The 18,433-nt window shown below is 48.4% G+C and overlaps 1 protein-coding gene across 1 annotated transcript; it reads right to left on the minus strand.

Moving 5' to 3' along the window:
- Nucleotides 1-219: 219 nt before the first annotated feature.
- Nucleotides 220-7,036, minus strand: LOC142568646 (uncharacterized). The gene is made up of 3 exons (XM_075678508.1): nucleotides 7,011-7,036; nucleotides 3,971-4,793; nucleotides 220-897 (listed from the first exon to the last, which is right to left on the minus strand). Exons 1-3 carry the CDS (start codon nucleotides 7,034-7,036, stop codon nucleotides 697-699), a joined length of 1,050 nt encoding a protein of 349 aa, XP_075534623.1. The 3' UTR covers nucleotides 220-696.
- Between the last annotated feature and the right edge of the window lie 11,397 nt (nucleotides 7,037-18,433).

Here is an 18,433-nt window from a genome sequence, read left to right on the forward strand (position 1 = left end):
TTGCGCACTGCGGCCAAGCTGAAAATCACAAGCGGACGATCCCTTTATATATGCAGGGTCTAGGAACCGTTTTGCGCTGCGCAGTAGGCAGTGAAATCGCCTCACACCAAGCCGACGATGACTGATGTGATCGCCGGTAGATGGGACAGATACTCGCTTATTTAAGAATCAAGAATCAAGAAGTCTTTATTGAGTAACACAAACAAGATGTATACACAGATATTTGGACCGATAGCCAATGAGGCTAGTAAGCGGTCCAATACAAAATAACATATAGGACAGCAATCACAAACACATTGAAGAAAAACTAACTTTGTAGCCTTGCTTCCATTCCCAAAAAATGTTTCTTGCATGTCAGTTTGAAATTCCTAGCTTGCTTTACTTCAATTGGCAACGAGTTCCAAATTTTCGCTCCTGTAAATTCTATTCGTCTTTCTCCGTACGCATTATGGCAAATAGGAAGGTTAAAATTGCCATTGCTGGCTTGTCTAGTGTTGCGGACGGGAATACTGAATGCACCAAGAGGTAAGGGGTAGTTGGTATTTATAATATTATTAACCATAAGAGCTATTTTGTAATCGCGTAAGGTTGTGAATGACATGATTTGCATTGCGTCAAAAATGTTATTGTTAGAACTATTCGAAGAAGGTAATCCCATGGTTTTCAAGGCACGTTTTTGTAGTCTTAGCAATGGTGTTAAATACGTTTTGTATGTGATTCCCCATGATTCACTGCAATAACTGAGATGACTGTGACATAATGAAAAATACAGTGATCTAAGAATAGCAGGTGGAAAGTGCCGCCGTGCCTTAGACAAGGTAAAACAACCGTACGCAACCTTTTTACACACACTGTGCACCTGTTCCTTCCAAGACAAGTGGCAGTCGAACATGACCCCTAAATATTTAAAAGAAGACACACTATCAATAACATTGTTGTCAACACATATAGAAAAATCACTTAATTCAATACACTTTTGTTTTGAACGAAAAATAACATATTTAGTTTTTTCAGTGTTTAAAGTTAGATGATTATTACGAAACCAGGTCGAGATACGTTGGAGTTCATTGTTAATAGGATTTTCTATTGATTCAAGTGAGTTGCCAGTAAAGATAAGTGCAGTGTCATCCGCATACATCAAAATTTGAGAACACTGTATTGCATTGGGGAGGTCATTAATAAAGAGCGAAAATAAAAGCGGTCCCAGAACTGACCCCTGGGGTACACCACACGTAACAGTTTGGTATGCAGACTTGAACTGTTTGAGGACAACTTGCTGCTGTCGTGAAGAAAGATAACTTTTAAAGAATTCAAGGGCCCCGCTACGCACACCATATGCTTCCAGTTTCATTAAAAGAATGGAGTGTGAAACTGTGTCGAAAGCTTTTTTGATGTCTATAAATACGCTTACAGCAACATTATGGTTATGAAGAGCAGATAGGATAAGCTGTGATAGAGTAACTACAGCCGTGGACGTGGACCTGCTAGAAACAAATCCGTGTTGCTGAGGACAAATAATATGATTAACATCAAGAAAGGTTTTCAGTTGGAAAGCAATTAATTTTTCAAAAATGGTATTGACGACACTCAGTACAGATATTGGCCTGTAACTAGACGGGTTGTTAGGGTCACCAGTTTTAAATATCGGAACAACTTTTGCAACTTTTAAAGTATCGGGGTATAAGCTAGAGTGTATCGCATGATTGAATATTCTGCACAAAGGAACACAAAACAAATCAATGTTGTCCTTGATTACCTTAGCCATTATGCCGTCTGGCCCGGCCGCTTTATTCGTGGGCATGTTCGCCACAACACTTGCAACTTCATCGCTAGTAATGTTCGAGAAACTGAATTCATTATTAATACATCGAGGTATGTCGGATGTCACTGAAGCTAAGGGAGTAGGTTGCGCACTGTTCTGACCGTATGTTGTGAAGAACTGATTAAACTGGTCTGCAGTCTCTATTGACAAGTTGACAGGAACAATCTGTTTTCTTTTAGCTGTTCCCGTAACTTCTCCTACAATCTTCCATACTTGCTTTGTGTCATTTCCTTGACGATTAACCAAATTAGTATAATACAATTTCTTTGATTTTCTCATCAGCGCCACGGATTTGTTTCTGTAATACTTAAACTGTTTCAAGTAATAAGCATTTGTTCTGTTGTTTTTGAGCTTATTATAGTATGAATCCTTCTTTTTCAATACTGTGAGTATTTCCTCAGTAATCCAAGGACATATGGCATGTTTGTAGTTGCGCCGAGAAAACTTCAGTGTTGACTTAGTAATTGCATCGGAAACAGCAGATACGAAGTTAGCAAATTCTGTGTGAACGTCACTGTGACACAGATTTTCGAAATGAATAGATTCGAGCAAACGCCTGACATGCGCGTAGTCCACCCGTGAAAATACATTGGTATGGGTAGGGCAAATACAATCGATACCCGACCGTGGCAGAAACAGAAAAGTTGAACAGTGATCAGCAATGTTTTGGTTACAAACACCAGCGCAGGCATCCATATCACGGTTACATAAGATGTGATCAATAATTGTTGCAGACTGATGTGTAATTCTAGTGGGCACATTGATAACATTCTTGAGGTTGAACGATTCCAGTAAGAAAATATAATCTGGACAGTCATCCTTTAATAAGTCGATATTGAAATCACCAACTATTGCTAACTGATTATTAAAAGACATCAGAGGAACCAGAATGGACTCCATATCAGATATGAACTGACTTGTGCACGTGTTTGGCGGACGATATACCACGCCTATTACGACGTCTGTCTTAAGGCGAATAAAAAGTGCTTCTGTGGTATTAGAGCTCAGAGAGGAATCCGAGAGCTGTTGATAATCTATGCCGTTTTTTATAAAAAGAGCAACGCCACCCCCTCGTGCGGTGCTATCTCTTGGTAAAGATAGCGTTGTGTAACCCGGTATGTACGGTATTTCTCCTTTCTTAAGCCAGGTTTCAGTTACAGCGATAAGATCATACTGGAAAGAATGTTGCGATAAATGTACAGTGAGTTGGTCTAAATTTTTATTTATGCTGCGGACATTGCAATGAAAAATGGAAAGGTTTTCGCTCTCGTGCCACTTAGCACTGATTTCCTCGACGGAAAAGGCCATGTTTCTAGACTACCTGAGCAAGATCAGCGTCACAGGTTATATGTAGAACATGCGAGGTATCTGTCTTGCGCATCAGGATCTTGCCATCTGATACCCATGCGTGTTTCCACTGTTTTTCCTTTTTGGCTTTCCGTGCTTTACCTAGCAAAATTTTGTTTGCCGGGCACAAATGTTCGTTGATGAACACGGGATTTTCGTGATCGTCAAAGCTCAGAAGTGTAGTGTTCAGCCGTTGCTTTTTCGCTGTTTTCAGAATGCTGTCTCTCACTTTCCTGGAAGCAAACTTAACAATGATGTTGGGTTCGTCCTTGTTTTTTGAGGGCACACGATGGATAGCTTCAACATCGGATTCATCGAACTTGGTGCTCAAGAGATGACAGATCGATGTCATCACTGAAATCAGATTTTCAGTGGGTGCTGGAGGGATGCCTTTGATTTCAAGGTTATTTCTTCTACTGTACTGCTGCAGTTCAGTCAATTCGTGCCTGAGAGTTTTCACTTCATTTGTGAGTCGGTTGTTTTCTTTTTTCATTTCCAGGTTTACGTTTTTCACGTCAGACAGGGTCTTTTTGAGCTCAGAGATCTCTGTTCTAAATTCTTCGAACTTTTCATTGATAAAGCCCATTGAAGTTTTGACAGATTCCATTTCAGATTCAATCACATGCTTTATATCTTGCTTTAGTTCACTTTGCTTAGAGTTAAACTGTGCACTCAAGTCAGTCATAGCCTTTACAAGTTCTTTTATAGTTGAAGGAGGCTTATCACCCATGCTGGACACAAACACGAACGGAGCAATCCAGTAGCCTAAGATCGATGTAATCAAAGATACAGGATACACACCTGCAATGAACGAAGAAGGCGGTTAGCCTCTGCCTGGTTGCGAAGGCTGCCTGGATTGCTCCGTGAATGATGTGGGGACCGTCGTGCAGCGGTTATATAGGGGACGCCGTTGATATCGGACAGTAGTGCGCAGGTGCGGCTTGCCAGTAGAGAACGGAGGGAGGGGGACGATCCGTGGACACGTGTAGGTTCCACCAGCAGTGACGGTAGCAGCTTCGGATTCCGCTCCTCAAACGCGCATTTCTGCAATGAACGAAGAAGGCGGTTAGCCTCTGCCTGGTTGCGAAGGCTGCCTGGATTGCTCCGTGAATGATGTGGGGACCGTCGTGCAGCGGTTATATAGGGGACGCCGTTGATATCGGACAGTAGTGCGCAGGTGCGGCTTGCCAGTAGAGAACGGAGGGAGGGGGACGATCCGTGGACACGTGTAGGTTCCACCAGCAGTGACGGTAGCAGCTTCGGATTCCGCTCCTCAAACGCGCATTTCTGCAATGAACGAAGAAGGCGGTTAGCCTCTGCCTGGTTGCGAAGGCTGCCTGGATTGCTCCGTGAATGATGTGGGGACCGTCGTGCAGCGGTTATATAGGGGACGCCGTTGATATCGGACAGTAGTGCGCAGGTGCGGCTTGCCAGTAGAGAACGGAGGGAGGGGGACGATCCGTGGACACGTGTAGGTTCCACCAGCAGTGACGGTAGCAGCTTCGGATTCCGCTCCTCAAACGCGCATTTCTGCAATGAACGAAGAAGGCGGTTAGCCTCTGCCTGGTTGCGAAGGCTGCCTGGATTGCTCCGTGAATCCGACGGCAGTTTCGTTGCTGACACGCTTGAAGCAGGGTGCGTAAAGAACGTAGTGTATAAGACTGTGTGAAGTCGTTGCGTACTGCTGCCAAACTAAAAATCACACGCGGATGGTCTCTTTATATTTGCAGGGTCGAGGAACCGTTTTGGACTGCGCAGTGGCAGTGACCTCGCCTCACACCAAGGCGATGATGACTGATGTGATCGCCGATAGATGGGACAGATCCTCGCTAGATTCCGACAGCAGCTTCGTTGCAGACAGGCTTGAAGCGGGCTACGTAAAGAACATAGTGTATAAGACGATGTGAAGTTGCGCATTGCTCTCAAAGTGAAAATCACACAAGCGGATGGTCTCTTTATATATGCAGGGTCGAGGAACCGTTTTGCACTGCGCAGTAGCAGTGACCTCGCCTCACACCAAGCCGACGATGACTGATGCGAAGTCGTAATGACCATCGGCTATCTTCCCTCCTCATTACATGTCCTGCCCATGCCCCCCCCCCCGAATCTTTTTCTTGATTTCAACTAAGATGTCATTATGTCGCGTTCCCTCACCCAATCTGCTCTTTTCTTATCGCTTCACGTTACACCCACCATTCTTCTTTCCATAGCTCGTTGCGTCGTCCTCAATCTGAGTTGAACCCTATTCGTAAGCCTCCAGGTTTCTGCCCAGTATGTGGGTATTGGTAAGACACAGCTATTATACACTTTTCTCTTCAGGGATAATGGCAACCTGCTGTTCGTGATCTGAGAATGCCTGCCAAACGCACCCCAGCCCGTTCATATTCTTCTGATTATTTCCGTCTCATGATCCGGATCCGCCGTTACTACCTGCTCTAAGTAGAGGTATTCCCTCACCACTTCCAGTGCCTCGCTACCTATTGTAAATTGCTGTTCTCTTCCGAGACTGTGATGCCAAACTGAAAATCACACTAGCGGACGGTCCCCTTACATATGCAGGGTCGAGCAACCGTTTTGCACTGCGCAGTAGCAGTGACCTCGCCTCACACCAAGCCGACGATGACTGATGTCATCGCCGGTAGATGGGAGAGATACTCGCTCGATTCTGACGGCAGTTTCGTTGCAGACAGGCTTGAAGCAGGCTGCGGAAACAACGTAGTGTATAAGATGATGTGAAATCGTTGCGCACTGCTGCCAAACTGAAAATCACACAAGCGGATGGTCCCTTTGTATATGCAGGGTCGAGGAACCGTTCTGCACTGCGCAGTAGCAGTGACCTCGCCTCACACCAAGCCGACATTGACTGATGTGATCGCCGTTAGATGGGACAGATCCTCGCTTGATTGCGACGGCAGTTTCATTGCACAAAGGCTTGAAGCAGGCTGCGTTAGGAACGTAGTGTATAAGACTATGCGAAGTCGTTGTGCACTGCTGCCAAACTGAAAATCACACAAGCGGATGGTCCATTTAAATATGCAGGGTCGAGGAACCGTTTTGCACTGCGCAGTAGCAGTGATCTCGCCTAACACCAAGCCGACAATGACTGATGTGATCGCCGGTAGATGGGACAGATAGTCGCTTGATTCTGGCGACAGTTTCGTTGCGGACAGGTTCGAAGCAGGCTGCGTAAAGAACGTAGTGTATACGACGATGTGAAGTTGCGCATTGCTCCCAAACTGAAAATCACACAAGCGGATGGTCTCTTTATATATGAAGGGTCGAGGAACCGTTTTGCACTACGCAGTAGCAGTGAACTCGCCTCACACCAAGCCGACGATGACTGATGCGATCGCCGGTAGATGGGACAGATAGTCGTTTGATTTCAACGGCAGTTTCGTTGCAGACAGGCTTGAAGCAGGCTGCGTAATGAAGGTACTGTATAAGACGATGTGAAGTTGCGCACTGCTGCCAAACTGAAAATCACACAGGCGGATGGTCTCTTGATATATGCAGGGTCGAGGAACCGTTTTGCACTGTGCAGTAGCAGTGACCTCGCCTCACACCAAGCAGACGATGACTGATGTGATCGCCGGTAGATGGGAGAGATCCTCGCTTGATTCCGACGGCAATTTCGTTGCAGACAGGCTTGAAGCGGGCTACGTAAAGAACGTAGTGTATAAGACGATGTGAAGTCGTTGCGCACTGCGACCAAACTGAAAATCACAAGCGGATGGTCCCTTTATATATGCAGGGTCGAGGAACCGTTTTGGGCTGCGCAGTGGCAGTGACTTCGCCTCACACCAAGCCGACAATGGCTGATGTGATCGCCGGTAGATGGCACAGATCCTCGTTAGATTCCGACGGCATCTTCGTTGCAGACAGGCTTGAAGCGGCTAACGTAAAGAACGTAGTGTATAAGACGATGTGAAATCGTTGCGCACTGCTGTTAAACTGAAAATCACACAAGCGGATGGTCTCTTTATATATGGAGGGTCGATGAACCGTGTTGAACTACGCAGTAGCAGTGACCTCGCCTCACACCAAGACCGACAATGACTGATGTGAACGCCGGTAGATGGGACAGATCCTCGCTTGATTCCGACGGCAGATTCGTGTCAGACAGGATTGAAGCAGGCTGCGTAAAGAGCGTAGCGTATAAGATGGTGTGAAATCGTTGCCCAGTGCTCCCAAAGTGAAAATCACACAAGCGGATGGTCCCTTTATATATTCAGGGTCGAGGAACCGTTCTGCACTGCGCAGTAGCAGTGACCTCGCCTCCCACCAAGCCGACAATGGCTGATGTGATCGCCGGTAGATGGGACAGATCCTCGCTTGATTCCAACGGCAGTTTCGTTGCCGACAGGTTTGAAATAGGCTGCGTAAATTACGTAGTGTATAAGACGATGTGAAATCGTTGCGCACTGCTGCCAAACTGAAAATCACACAAGCCGATGGTCCCTTTATATATGCAGATTCGAGGAACAGTTCTGCACTGCGCAGTAGCAGTGACCTCGCCTCCCACCAAGCCGACAATGACTGATTTGATCGCCGGCAGATGGGACAGATCCTCGCTTGATTCCGACGGCAATTTCGTTGCAGACAGGCTTGAAGCGGGCTACGTAAAGAACGTAGTGTATAAGACGATGTGAAGTCGTTGCGCACTGCGGCCAAGCTGAAAATCACAAGCGGACGATCCCTTTATATATGCAGGGTCTAGGAACCGTTTTGCGCTGCGCAGTAGCAGTGAAATCGCCTCACACCAAGCCGACGATGACTGATGTGATCGCCGGTAGATGGGACAGATACTCGCTTATTCCGACGGCAGTTTCGTTGCTGACACGCTTGAAGCAGGGTGCGTAAAGAACGTAGTGTATAAGACGGTGTGAAGTCGTTGCGTACTGCTGCCAAACTAAAAATCACACGCGGATGGTCTCTTTATATTTGCAGGGTCGAGGAACCGTTTTGGACTGCGCAGTGGCAGTGACCTCGCCTCACACCAAGGCGATGATGACTGATGTGATCGCCGATAGATGGGACAGATCCTCGCTAGATTCCGACAGCAGCTTCGTTGCAGACAGGCTTGAAGCGGGCTACGTAAAGAACATAGTGTATAAGACGATGTGAAGTTGCGCATTGCTCTCAAACTGAAAATCACACAAGCGGATGGTCTCTTTATATATGCAGGGTCGAGGAACCGTTTTGCACTGCGCAGTAGCAGTGACCTCGCCTCACACCAAGCCGACGATGACTGATGCGAAGTCGTAATGACCATCGGCTATCTTCCCTCCTCATTACATGTCCTGCCCATGCCCCCCCCCGAATCTTTTTCTTGATTTCAACTAAGATGTCATTATGTCGCGTTCCCTCACCCAATCTGCTCTTTTCTTATCGCTTCACGTTACACCCACCATTCTTCTTTCCATAGCTCGTTGCGTCGTCCTCAATCTGAGTTGAACCCTATTCGTAAGCCTCCAGGTTTCTGCCCAGTATGTGGGTATTGGTAAGACACAGCTATTATACACTTTTCTCTTCAGGGATAATGGCAACCTGCTGTTCGTGATCTGAGAATGCCTGCCAAACGCACCCCAGCCCGTTCATATTCTTCTGATTATTTCCGTCTCATGATCCGGATCCGCCGTTACTACCTGCTCTAAGTAGAGGTATTCCCTCACCACTTCCAGTGCCTCGCTACCTATTGTAAATTGCTGTTCTCTTCCGAGGCTGTGATGCCAAACTGAAAATCACACTAGCGGACGGTCCCCTTACATATGCAGGGTCGAGCAACCGTTTTGCACTGCGCAGTAGCAGTGACCTCGCCTCACACCAAGCCGACGATGACTGATGTCATCGCCGGTAGATGGGAGAGATACTCGCTCGATTCTGACGGCAGTTTCGTTGCAGACAGGCTTGAAGCAGGCTGCGGAAACAACGTAGTGTATAAGATGATGTGAAATCGTTGCGCACTGCTGCCAAACTGAAAATCACACAAGCGGATGGTCCCCTTATATATGCAGGGTCGAGGAACCGTTCTGCACTGCGCAGTAGCAGTGACCTCGCCTCACACCAAGCCGACATTGACTGATGTGATCGCCGTTAGATGGGACAGATCCTCGCTTGATTGCGACGGCAGTTTCATTGCACAAAGGCTTGAAGCAGGCTGCGTTAGGAACGTAGTGTATAAGACTATGCGAAGTCGTTGTGCACTGATGCCAAACTGAAAATCACACAAGCGGATGGTCCATATAAATATGCAGGGTCGAGGAACCGTTTTGCACTGCGCAGTAGCAGTGACCTCGCCTAACACCAAGCCGACAATGACTGATGTGATCGCCGGTAGATGGGACAGATAGTCGCTTCATTCTGGCGACAGTTTCGTTGCGGACAGGTTCGAAGCAGGCTGCGTAAAGAACGCAGTGTATAAGACGATGTGAAGTTGCGCATTGCTCCCAAATTGAAAATCACACAAGCGGATGGTCTCTTTATATATGAAGGGTCGAGGAACAGTTTTGCACTGCGCAGTAGCAGTGACCTCGCCTCACACCAAGCCGACGATGACTTATGCGATCGCCGGTAGATGGGACAGATAGTCGCTTGATTTCAACGGCAGTTTCGTTGCAGACAGGCTTGAAGCAGGCTGCGTAATGAACGTACTGTATAAGACGATGTGAAGTTGCGCACTGCTGCCAAACTGAAAATCACACAAGCGGATGGTCCCTTGATATATGCAGGGTCGAGGAACCGTTTTGCACAGTGCAGTAGCAGTGACCTCGCCTCACTCCAAGCAGACGATGACTGATGTGATCGCCGGTAGATGGGAGAGATCCTCGCTTGATTCCGACGGCAATTTCGTTGCAGACAGGCTTGAAGCGGGCTACGTAAAGAACGTAGTGTATAAGACGATGTGAAGTCGTTGCGCACTGCGACCAAACTGAAAATCACAAGCGGATGGTCCCTTTATATATGCAGGGTCGAGGAACCGTTTTGGGCTGCGCAGTGGCAGTGACTTCGCCTCACACCAAGCCGACAATGGCTGATGTGATCGCCGGTAGATGGCACAGATCCTCGTTAGATTCCGACGGCATCTTCGTTGCAGACAGGCTTGAAGCGGCTAACGTAAAGAACGTAGTGTATAAGACGATGTGAAATCGTTGCGCACTGCTGTTAAACTGAAAATCACACAAGCGGATGGTCTCTTTATATATGGAGGGTCGATGAACCGTGTTGAACTACGCAGTAGCAGTGACCTCGCCTCACACCAAGACCGACAATGACTGATGCGAACGCCGGTAGATTGCACAGATCCTCGCTTGATTCCGACGGCAGATTCGTGTCAGACAGGCTTGAAGCAGGCTGCGTAAAGAGCGTAGTGTATAAGATGGTGTGAAATCGTTGCCCACTGCTCCCAAAGTGAAAATCACACAAGCGGATGGTCCCTTTATATATTCAGGGTCGAGGAACCGTTCTGCACTGCGCAGTAGCAGTGACCTCGCCTCCCACCAAGCCGACAATGGCTGATGTGATCGCCGGTAGATGGGACAGATCCTCGCTTGATTCCAACGGCAGTTTCGTTGCCGACAGGTTTGAAATAGGCTGCGTAAATTACGTAGTGTATAAGACGATGTGAAATCGTTGCGCACTGCTGCCAAACTGAAAATCACACAAGCCGATGGTCCCTTTATATATGCAGATTCGAGGAACAGTTCTGCACTGCGCAGTAGCAGTGACCTCGCCTCCCACCAAGCCGACAATGACTGATTTGATCGCCGGTAGATGGGACAGATCCTCGCTTGATTCCGACGGCAATTTCGTTGCAGACAGGCTTGAAGCGGGCTACGTAAAGAACGTAGTGTATAAGACAATGCGAAATTGTTCCGCACTGCTGCGAAATTGAAAATCACACAATCGGATGGTCTCTTTATATATGCAGGGTCGAGGAACCGTTTTGCACTGCGCAGTAGCAGTGACTTCGCCTCACACCAAGCCGACGATGACTGATGTGATCGCCGGTAGATGGGACAGATAATCGCTTGATTCCGACGGCTGTTTCGTTGCAGACAGGCTTGAAGCGGGCTACTTAAAGAACGTAGTGTATAAGACGATTTGAAGTCGTTGCGCACTACTGCCAAACTGAAAATCACACAGGCGGATGGTCCCTTTATATATGCAGGGTCGAGGAACCGTCTTGAACGGCGCAGTAGCAGTGACCGCGCCTCACACCAAGCCGACAATGACTGATGTGATCGCCGGTAGATTGGACAGATCCTCGCTTGATTCCGACGGCAGATTCGTGTCAGACAGGCTTGAAGCAGGCTGCGTAAAGAGCGTAGTGTATAAGATGGTGTGAAATCGTTGCCCACTGCTCCCAAAGTGAAAATCACACAAGCGGATGGTCCCTTTATATATTCAGGGTCGAGGAACCGTTCTGCACTGCGCAGTAGCAGTGACCTCGCCTCCCACCAAGCCGACAATGGCTGATGTGATCGCCGGTAGATGGGACAGATCCTCGCTTGATTCCAACGGCAGTTTCGTTGCCGACAGGTTTGAAATAGGCTGCGTAAATTACGTAGTGTATAAGACGATGTGAAATCGTTGCGCACTGCTGCCAAACTGAAAATCACACAAGCCGATGGTCCCTTTATATATGGAGATTCGAGGAACAGTTCTGCACTGCGCAGTAGCAGTGACCTCGCCTCCCACCAAGCCGACAATGACTGATTTGATCGCCGGTAGATGGGACAGATCCTCGCTTGATTCCGACGGCAATTTCGTTGCAGACAGGCTTGAAGCGGGCTACGTAAAGAACGTAGTGTATAAGACAATGCGAAATTGTTCCGCACTGCTGCGAAATTGAAAATCACACAATCGGATGGTCTCTTTATATATGCAGGGTCGAGGAACCGTTTTGCACTGCGCAGTAGCAGTGACTTCGCCTCACACCAAGCCGACGATGACTGATGTGATCGCCGGTAGATGGGACAGATAATCGCTTGATTCCGACGGCTGTTTCGTTGCAGACAGGCTTGAAGCGGGCTACTTAAAGAACGTAGTGTATAAGACGATTTGAAGTCGTTGCGCACTACTGCCAAACTGAAAATCACACAGGCGGATGGTCCCTTTATATATGCAGGGTCGAGGAACCGTCTTGAACGGCGCAGTAGCAGTGACCGCGCCTCACACCAAGCCGACAATGACTGATGTGATCGCCGGTAGATGGGACAGATCCTCGCTTGATTCCGACGGCAGTTTCGTTGCAGACAGGCTTGAAGCAGGCTGCGTAAAGAACGTAGTGTATAAGACAATGCGAAATTGTTCCGCACTGCTGCGAAATTGAAAATCACACAATCGGATGGTCTCTTTATATATGCAGGGTCGAGGAACCGTTTTGCACTGCGCAGTAGCAGTGACTTCGCCTCACACCAAGCCGACGATGACTGATGTGATCGCCGGTAGATGGGACAGATAATCGCTTGATTCCGACGGCTGTTTCGTTGCAGACAGGCTTGAAGCGGGCTACTTAAAGAACGTAGTGTATAAGACGATTTGAAGTCGTTGCGCACTACTGCCAAACTGAAAATCACACAGGCGGATGGTCCCTTTATATATGCAGGGTCGAGGAACCGTCTTGAACGGCGCGTAGCAGTGACCGCGCCTCACACCAAGACCGACAATGACTGATGTGATCGCCGGTAGATTGGACAGATCCTCGCTTGATTCCGACGGCAGATTCGTGTCAGACAGGCTTGAAGCAGGCTGCGTAAAGAGCGTAGTGTATAAGATGGTGTGAAATCGTTGCCCACTGCTCCCAAAGTGAAAATCACACAAGCGGATGGTCCCTTTATATATTCAGGGTCGAGGAACCGTTCTGCACTGCGCAGTAGCAGTGACCTCGCCTCCCACCAAGCCGACAATGGCTGATGTGATCGCCGGTAGATGGGACAGATCCTCGCTTGATTCCAACGGCAGTTTCGTTGCCGACAGGTTTGAAATAGGCTGCGTAAATTACGTAGTGTATAAGACGATGTGAAATCGTTGCGCACTGCTGCCAAACTGAAAATCACACAAGCCGATGGTCCCTTTATATATGCAGATTCGAGGAACAGTTCTGCACTGCGCAGTAGCAGTGACCTCGCCTCCCACCAAGCCGACAATGACTGATTTGATCGCCGGTAGATGGGACAGATCCTCGCTTGATTCCGACGGCAATTTCGTTGCAGACAGGCTTGAAGCGGGCTACGTAAAGAACGTAGTGTATAAGACAATGCGAAATTGTTCCGCACTGCTGCGAAATTGAAAATCACACAATCGGATGGTCTCTTTATATATGCAGGGTCGAGGAACCGTTTTGCACTGCGCAGTAGCAGTGACTTCGCCTCACACCAAGCCGACGATGACTGATGTGATCGCCGGTAGATGGGACAGATAATCGCTTGATTCCGACGGCTGTTTCGTTGCAGACAGGCTTGAAGCGGGCTACTTAAAGAACGTAGTGTATAAGACGATTTGAAGTCGTTGCGCACTACTGCCAAACTGAAAATCACACAGGCGGATGGTCCCTTTATATATGCAGGGTCGAGGAACCGTCTTGAACGGCGCAGTAGCAGTGACCGCGCCTCACACCAAGCCGACAATGACTGATGTGATCGCCGGTAGATGGGACAGATCCTCGCTTGATTCCGACGGCAGTTTCGTTGCAGACAGGCTTGAAGCAGGCTGCGTAAAGAACGTAGTGTATAAGATGTTGTGATATCATCGCCCACTGCTCCCAATGTGAAAATCACACAAGCGGATGGTCCCTTTATATATTCAGGGTCGAGGAACCGTTCTGCACTGCGCAGTAGCAGTGACCTCGCCTCACACCAAGCCGACAATGGCTGATGTGATCGCCGGTAGATGGGACAGATCCTCGCTAGATTCCGACGGCAGCTTCGTTGCAGACAGGCTTGAAGTGGGCTACGTAAATAACGTAGTGTATAAGACGATGTGAAATCGTTGCGCACTGCTGTCAAACTGAAAATCACACAAGCGGATGGTCTCTTTATATATGCAACGTCGAGGAACCGTCTTGAACTGCGCAGTAGCAGTGACCTCGCCTCACACCAAGCCGACAATGACTGATGTGATTGCCGGTAGATGGGACAGATCCTCGCTTGATTCCGACGGCAGTTTCGTTGCAGACAGGCTTGAAGTAGGCTGCGTAAAGAACATAGTGTTTAAGACGATGTGAAATCATTGCGCACTGCTGCCAAAAAAAAATCACAAGCGGATGGTCCCTTTATATATGCAGGGTCGAGGAACCGTCTTGAACTGCGCAGTAGCAGTGACCTCGCCTCACAGCAAGCAGACAATGGCTGATGTGATCGCCGGTAGATGGGACAGATCCTCGTTTGTTTCCGACGGCAGTATCGTTGCCGACAGGCTTGAAGCAGGCTGCGTAAAAAACGTAGTGTATAAGACGATGTGAAATCGTTGCGCACTGCTGCCAAACTGAAAATCACACAAGCGGATGGTCCCTTTATATATGCAGTGTCGAGGAACTGTTATGCACTGCGCAGTAGCAGTGACCTCTCCTCACACCAAGCCGACAATGACTGATGTGATCGCCGTAGATGGGACAGATCCTCGCTTGATTCCGACGGCAATTTCGTTGCAGACAGGCTTGAAGCGGGCTACGTAAAGAACGTAGTGTATAACACGATGTGAAATCGTTGCGCACTGCTGCCAAATTGAAAATCACACAATCGGATGGTCGCTTTATATATGCAGGGTCGAGGAACCGTTTGCACTGCGCAGTAGCAGTGACTTCGCCTCACACCAAGCCGACGATGACTGATGTGATCGCCGGTAGATGGGACAGATAATCGCTTGATTCCGACGCAGTTTCGTTGCAGAGAGGCTTGAAGCAGGCTGCGGAAAGAACGTGGTGTATTAGACAATGTGAAGTCGTTGCGCACTGCTCATCATCATTATCATCCTGGTTATGCCCACTGCAGGGCGAAGGCCTCTCCCATACTTCTCCAACAACCCGGTCATGTACTAATTGTGGCCATGTCGTCCCTACAAACTTCTTAATCTCATCCGCCAACCTAACTATCTGCGGCCCCTGCTACGCTTTCCTTCCCTTGGAATCCACTCCGTAAGTATTAATAACCATCGGTTACCTTCCCTCCTCATTACATGTCCTGCCCATGCCCCCCGCACTAGCGGACGGTCCCCTTACATATGCAGGGTCGAGCAACCATTTTGCACTGCGCAGTAGCAGTGACCTCGCCTCACACCAAGCCGACGATGACTGATGTCATCGCCGGTAGATGGGAGAGATACTCGCTCGATTCTGACGGCAGTTTCGTTGCAGACAGGCTTGAAGCAGGCTGCGGAAACAACGTAGTGTATAAGATGATGTGAAATCGTTGCGCACTGCTGCTAAACTGAAAATCACACAACCGGATGTCCCTTTATATATGCAGGGTCGAGGAACCGTTCTGCACTGCGCAGTAGCAGTGACCTCGCCTCACACCAAGCCGACATTGACTGATGTGATCGCCGTTAGATGGGACAGATCCTCGCTTGATTGCTACGGCAGTTTCATTGCACACAGGCTTGAAGCAGGCTGCGTTAAGAACGTAGTGTATAAGACTATGCGAAGTCGTTGTGCACTGCTGCCAAACTGAAAATCACACAAGCGGATGGTCCATATAAATATGCAGGGTCGAGGAACCGTTTTGCACTGCGCAGTAGCAGTGACCTCGCCTAACACCAAGCCGACAATGACTGATGTGATCGCCGGTAGATGGGACAGATAGTCGCTTCATTCTGGCGACAGTTTCGTTGCGGACAGGTTCGAAGCAGGCTGCGTAAAGAACGTAGTGTATAAGACGATGTGAAGTTGCGCATTGCTCCCAAATTGAAAATCACACAAGCGGATGGTCTCTTTATATATGAAGGGTCGAGGAACAGTTTTGCACTGCGCAGTAGCAGTGACCTCGCCTCACACCAAGCCGACGATGACTTATGCGATCGCCGGTAGATGGGACAGATAGTCGCTTGATTTCAACGGCAGTTTCGTTGCAGACAGGCTTGAAGCAGGCTGCGTAATGAACGTACTGTATAAGACGATGTGAAGTTGCGCACTGCTGCCAAACTGAAAATCACACAAGCGGATGGTCCCTTGATATATGCAGGGTCGAGGAACCGTTTTGCACAGTGCAGTAGCAGTGACCTCGCCTCACACCAAGCAGACGATGACTGATGTGATCGCCGGCATATGGTAGAGATCCTCGCTTGATTCCGACGGCAATTTCGTTGCAGACAGGCTTGAAGCGGACTACGTAAAGAACGTAGTGTATAAGACGATGGGAAATTGTTCCGCACTGCTGCGAAATTGAAAATCACACAATCGGATGGTCTCTTTATATATGCAGGGTCGAGGAACCGTTTTGCACTGCGCAGTAGCAGTGACTTCGCCTCACACCAAGCCTACGATGACTGATGTGATCGCCGGTAGATGGGACAGATAATCGCTTGATTCCGACGGCAGTTTCGTTGCAGACAGGCTTGAAGCGGGCTACTTAAAGAACGTAGTGTATAAGACGATTTGAAGTCGTTGCGCACTACTGCCAAACTGAAAATCACACAGGCGGATGGTCCCTTTATATATGCATGGTCGAGGAACCGTCTTGAACTGCGCTGTAGCATTGACCGCGCCTCACACCAAGCCGACAATGACTGATGTGATCGCCGGTAGATGGGACACATCCTCGCTTGATTCCGACGGCAGTTTCGTTGCAGACAAGGTTGAAGCAGGCTGCGTAAAGAACGTAGTGTAAAAGATGGTGTGAAATCATTGCCCACTGCTCCCAAAGTGAAAATCACACAAGCGGATGGTCCCTTTATATATGCAGGGTCGAGGAACCGTCTCGAACTGCGCAGTAGGAGTGACCTCGCCTCACACCAAGCCGACAATGACTGATGTGATCGCCGATAGATGGGACAGATTCTCGCTTGATTCCGACGGCAATTTCGTTGCAGACAGGCTTGAAGCGGGCTACGTAAAGAACGTAGTGTATAACACGATGTGAAATCGTTCCGCACTGCTGCCAAATTGAAAATCACACAATCGGATGGCCGCTTTATATATGCAGGGTCGAGGAACCGTTTGCACTGCGCAGTAGCAGTGACTTCGGCTCACACCAAGCCGACGATGACTGATGTGATCGCCGGTAGATGGGACAGATAATCGCTTGATTCCGACGCAGTTTCGTTGCAGAGAGGCTTGAAGCAGGCTGCGGAAAGAACGTGGTGTATTAGACAATGTGAAGTCGTTGTGCACTGCTCATCATCATTATCATCCTGGTTATGCCCACTGCAGGGCGAAGGCCTCTCCCATACTTCTCCAACAACACGGTCATGTACTAATTGTGGCCATGTCGTCCCTACAAACTTCTTAATCTCATCCGCCAACCTAACTATCTGCGGCCCCTGCTACGCTTTCCTTCCCTTGGAATCCACTCCGTAAGTATTAATAACCATCGGTTACCTTCCCTCCTCATTACATGTCCTGCCTATGCCCCCCCCCCCAAATCTTTTTCTTGATTTCAACTAAGATGTAATTAGGTCGCGTTCCATCACGCAATCTTCTCTTTTCTGATCCCATAACATTACACCCACCATTCTTCTTTCCACAGCTCGTTGCGTCGTCCCTCAATCTGAGTTGAACCCTTTTCGTAAGCCTCCAGGTTTCCGCCCCGTAGGTGGGTATTGGTAAGACACAGCTATTATACACTTTTCTCTTCAGGGATAATGGCAACCTGCTTTTCGTGATCTCAGAATGCCTGCCAAATGCACCCCAGCCCGTTCTTATTCTTATGATTACTTCCGTCTCATGATCCGGATCCGCCGTTACTACCTGCTCTAAGTAGATGTATTCCCTCACCACTTCCAGTGCCTCGCTACCTATTGTAAATTGCTATTCTCTTCCGAAACTGTGATGCCAAACTGAAAATCACACTAGCGGACGGTCCCCTTACATATGCAGGGTCGAGGAACCGTTTTGCACTGCGTAGTAGCAGTGAACTCGGCTCACACCAAACCGACGATGACTGATGTCATCGCCGGTAGATGCGAGAGATACTCGCTCGATTCTGACGGCAGTTTCGTTGCAGACAGGCTTGAAGCAGGGTGCGGAAACAACGTAGTGTATAAGATGATGTGAAATCGTTGCGCACTGCTGCCAAACTGAAAATCACACAAGCGGATGGTCCCTTTATA

The sequence above is a fragment of the Dermacentor variabilis genome, unplaced genomic scaffold, assembly GCF_050947875.1.
Source record: "Dermacentor variabilis isolate Ectoservices unplaced genomic scaffold, ASM5094787v1 scaffold_26, whole genome shotgun sequence".
NCBI lineage: Eukaryota > Metazoa > Arthropoda > Arachnida > Ixodida > Ixodidae > Dermacentor > Dermacentor variabilis.

Bases quoted from the DNA above. Each gene is read 5' to 3' on its own strand.
- LOC142568646 (XM_075678508.1), bottom strand. From the start codon at position 7,036: ATGCCGTCGGAATCTAACGAGGATCT. The intron at 4,794-7,010 runs GTGCCATCTACC...CCCTGCTTCAAG, and splicing joins TCGGAATCTAACGAGGATCT to CGTGTCAGCAACGAAACTGC. The intron at 898-3,970 runs GTGTGTATCCTG...TTAAATATTTAG, and splicing joins GCCTTCTTCGTTCATTGCAG to GGGTCATGTTCGACTGCCAC.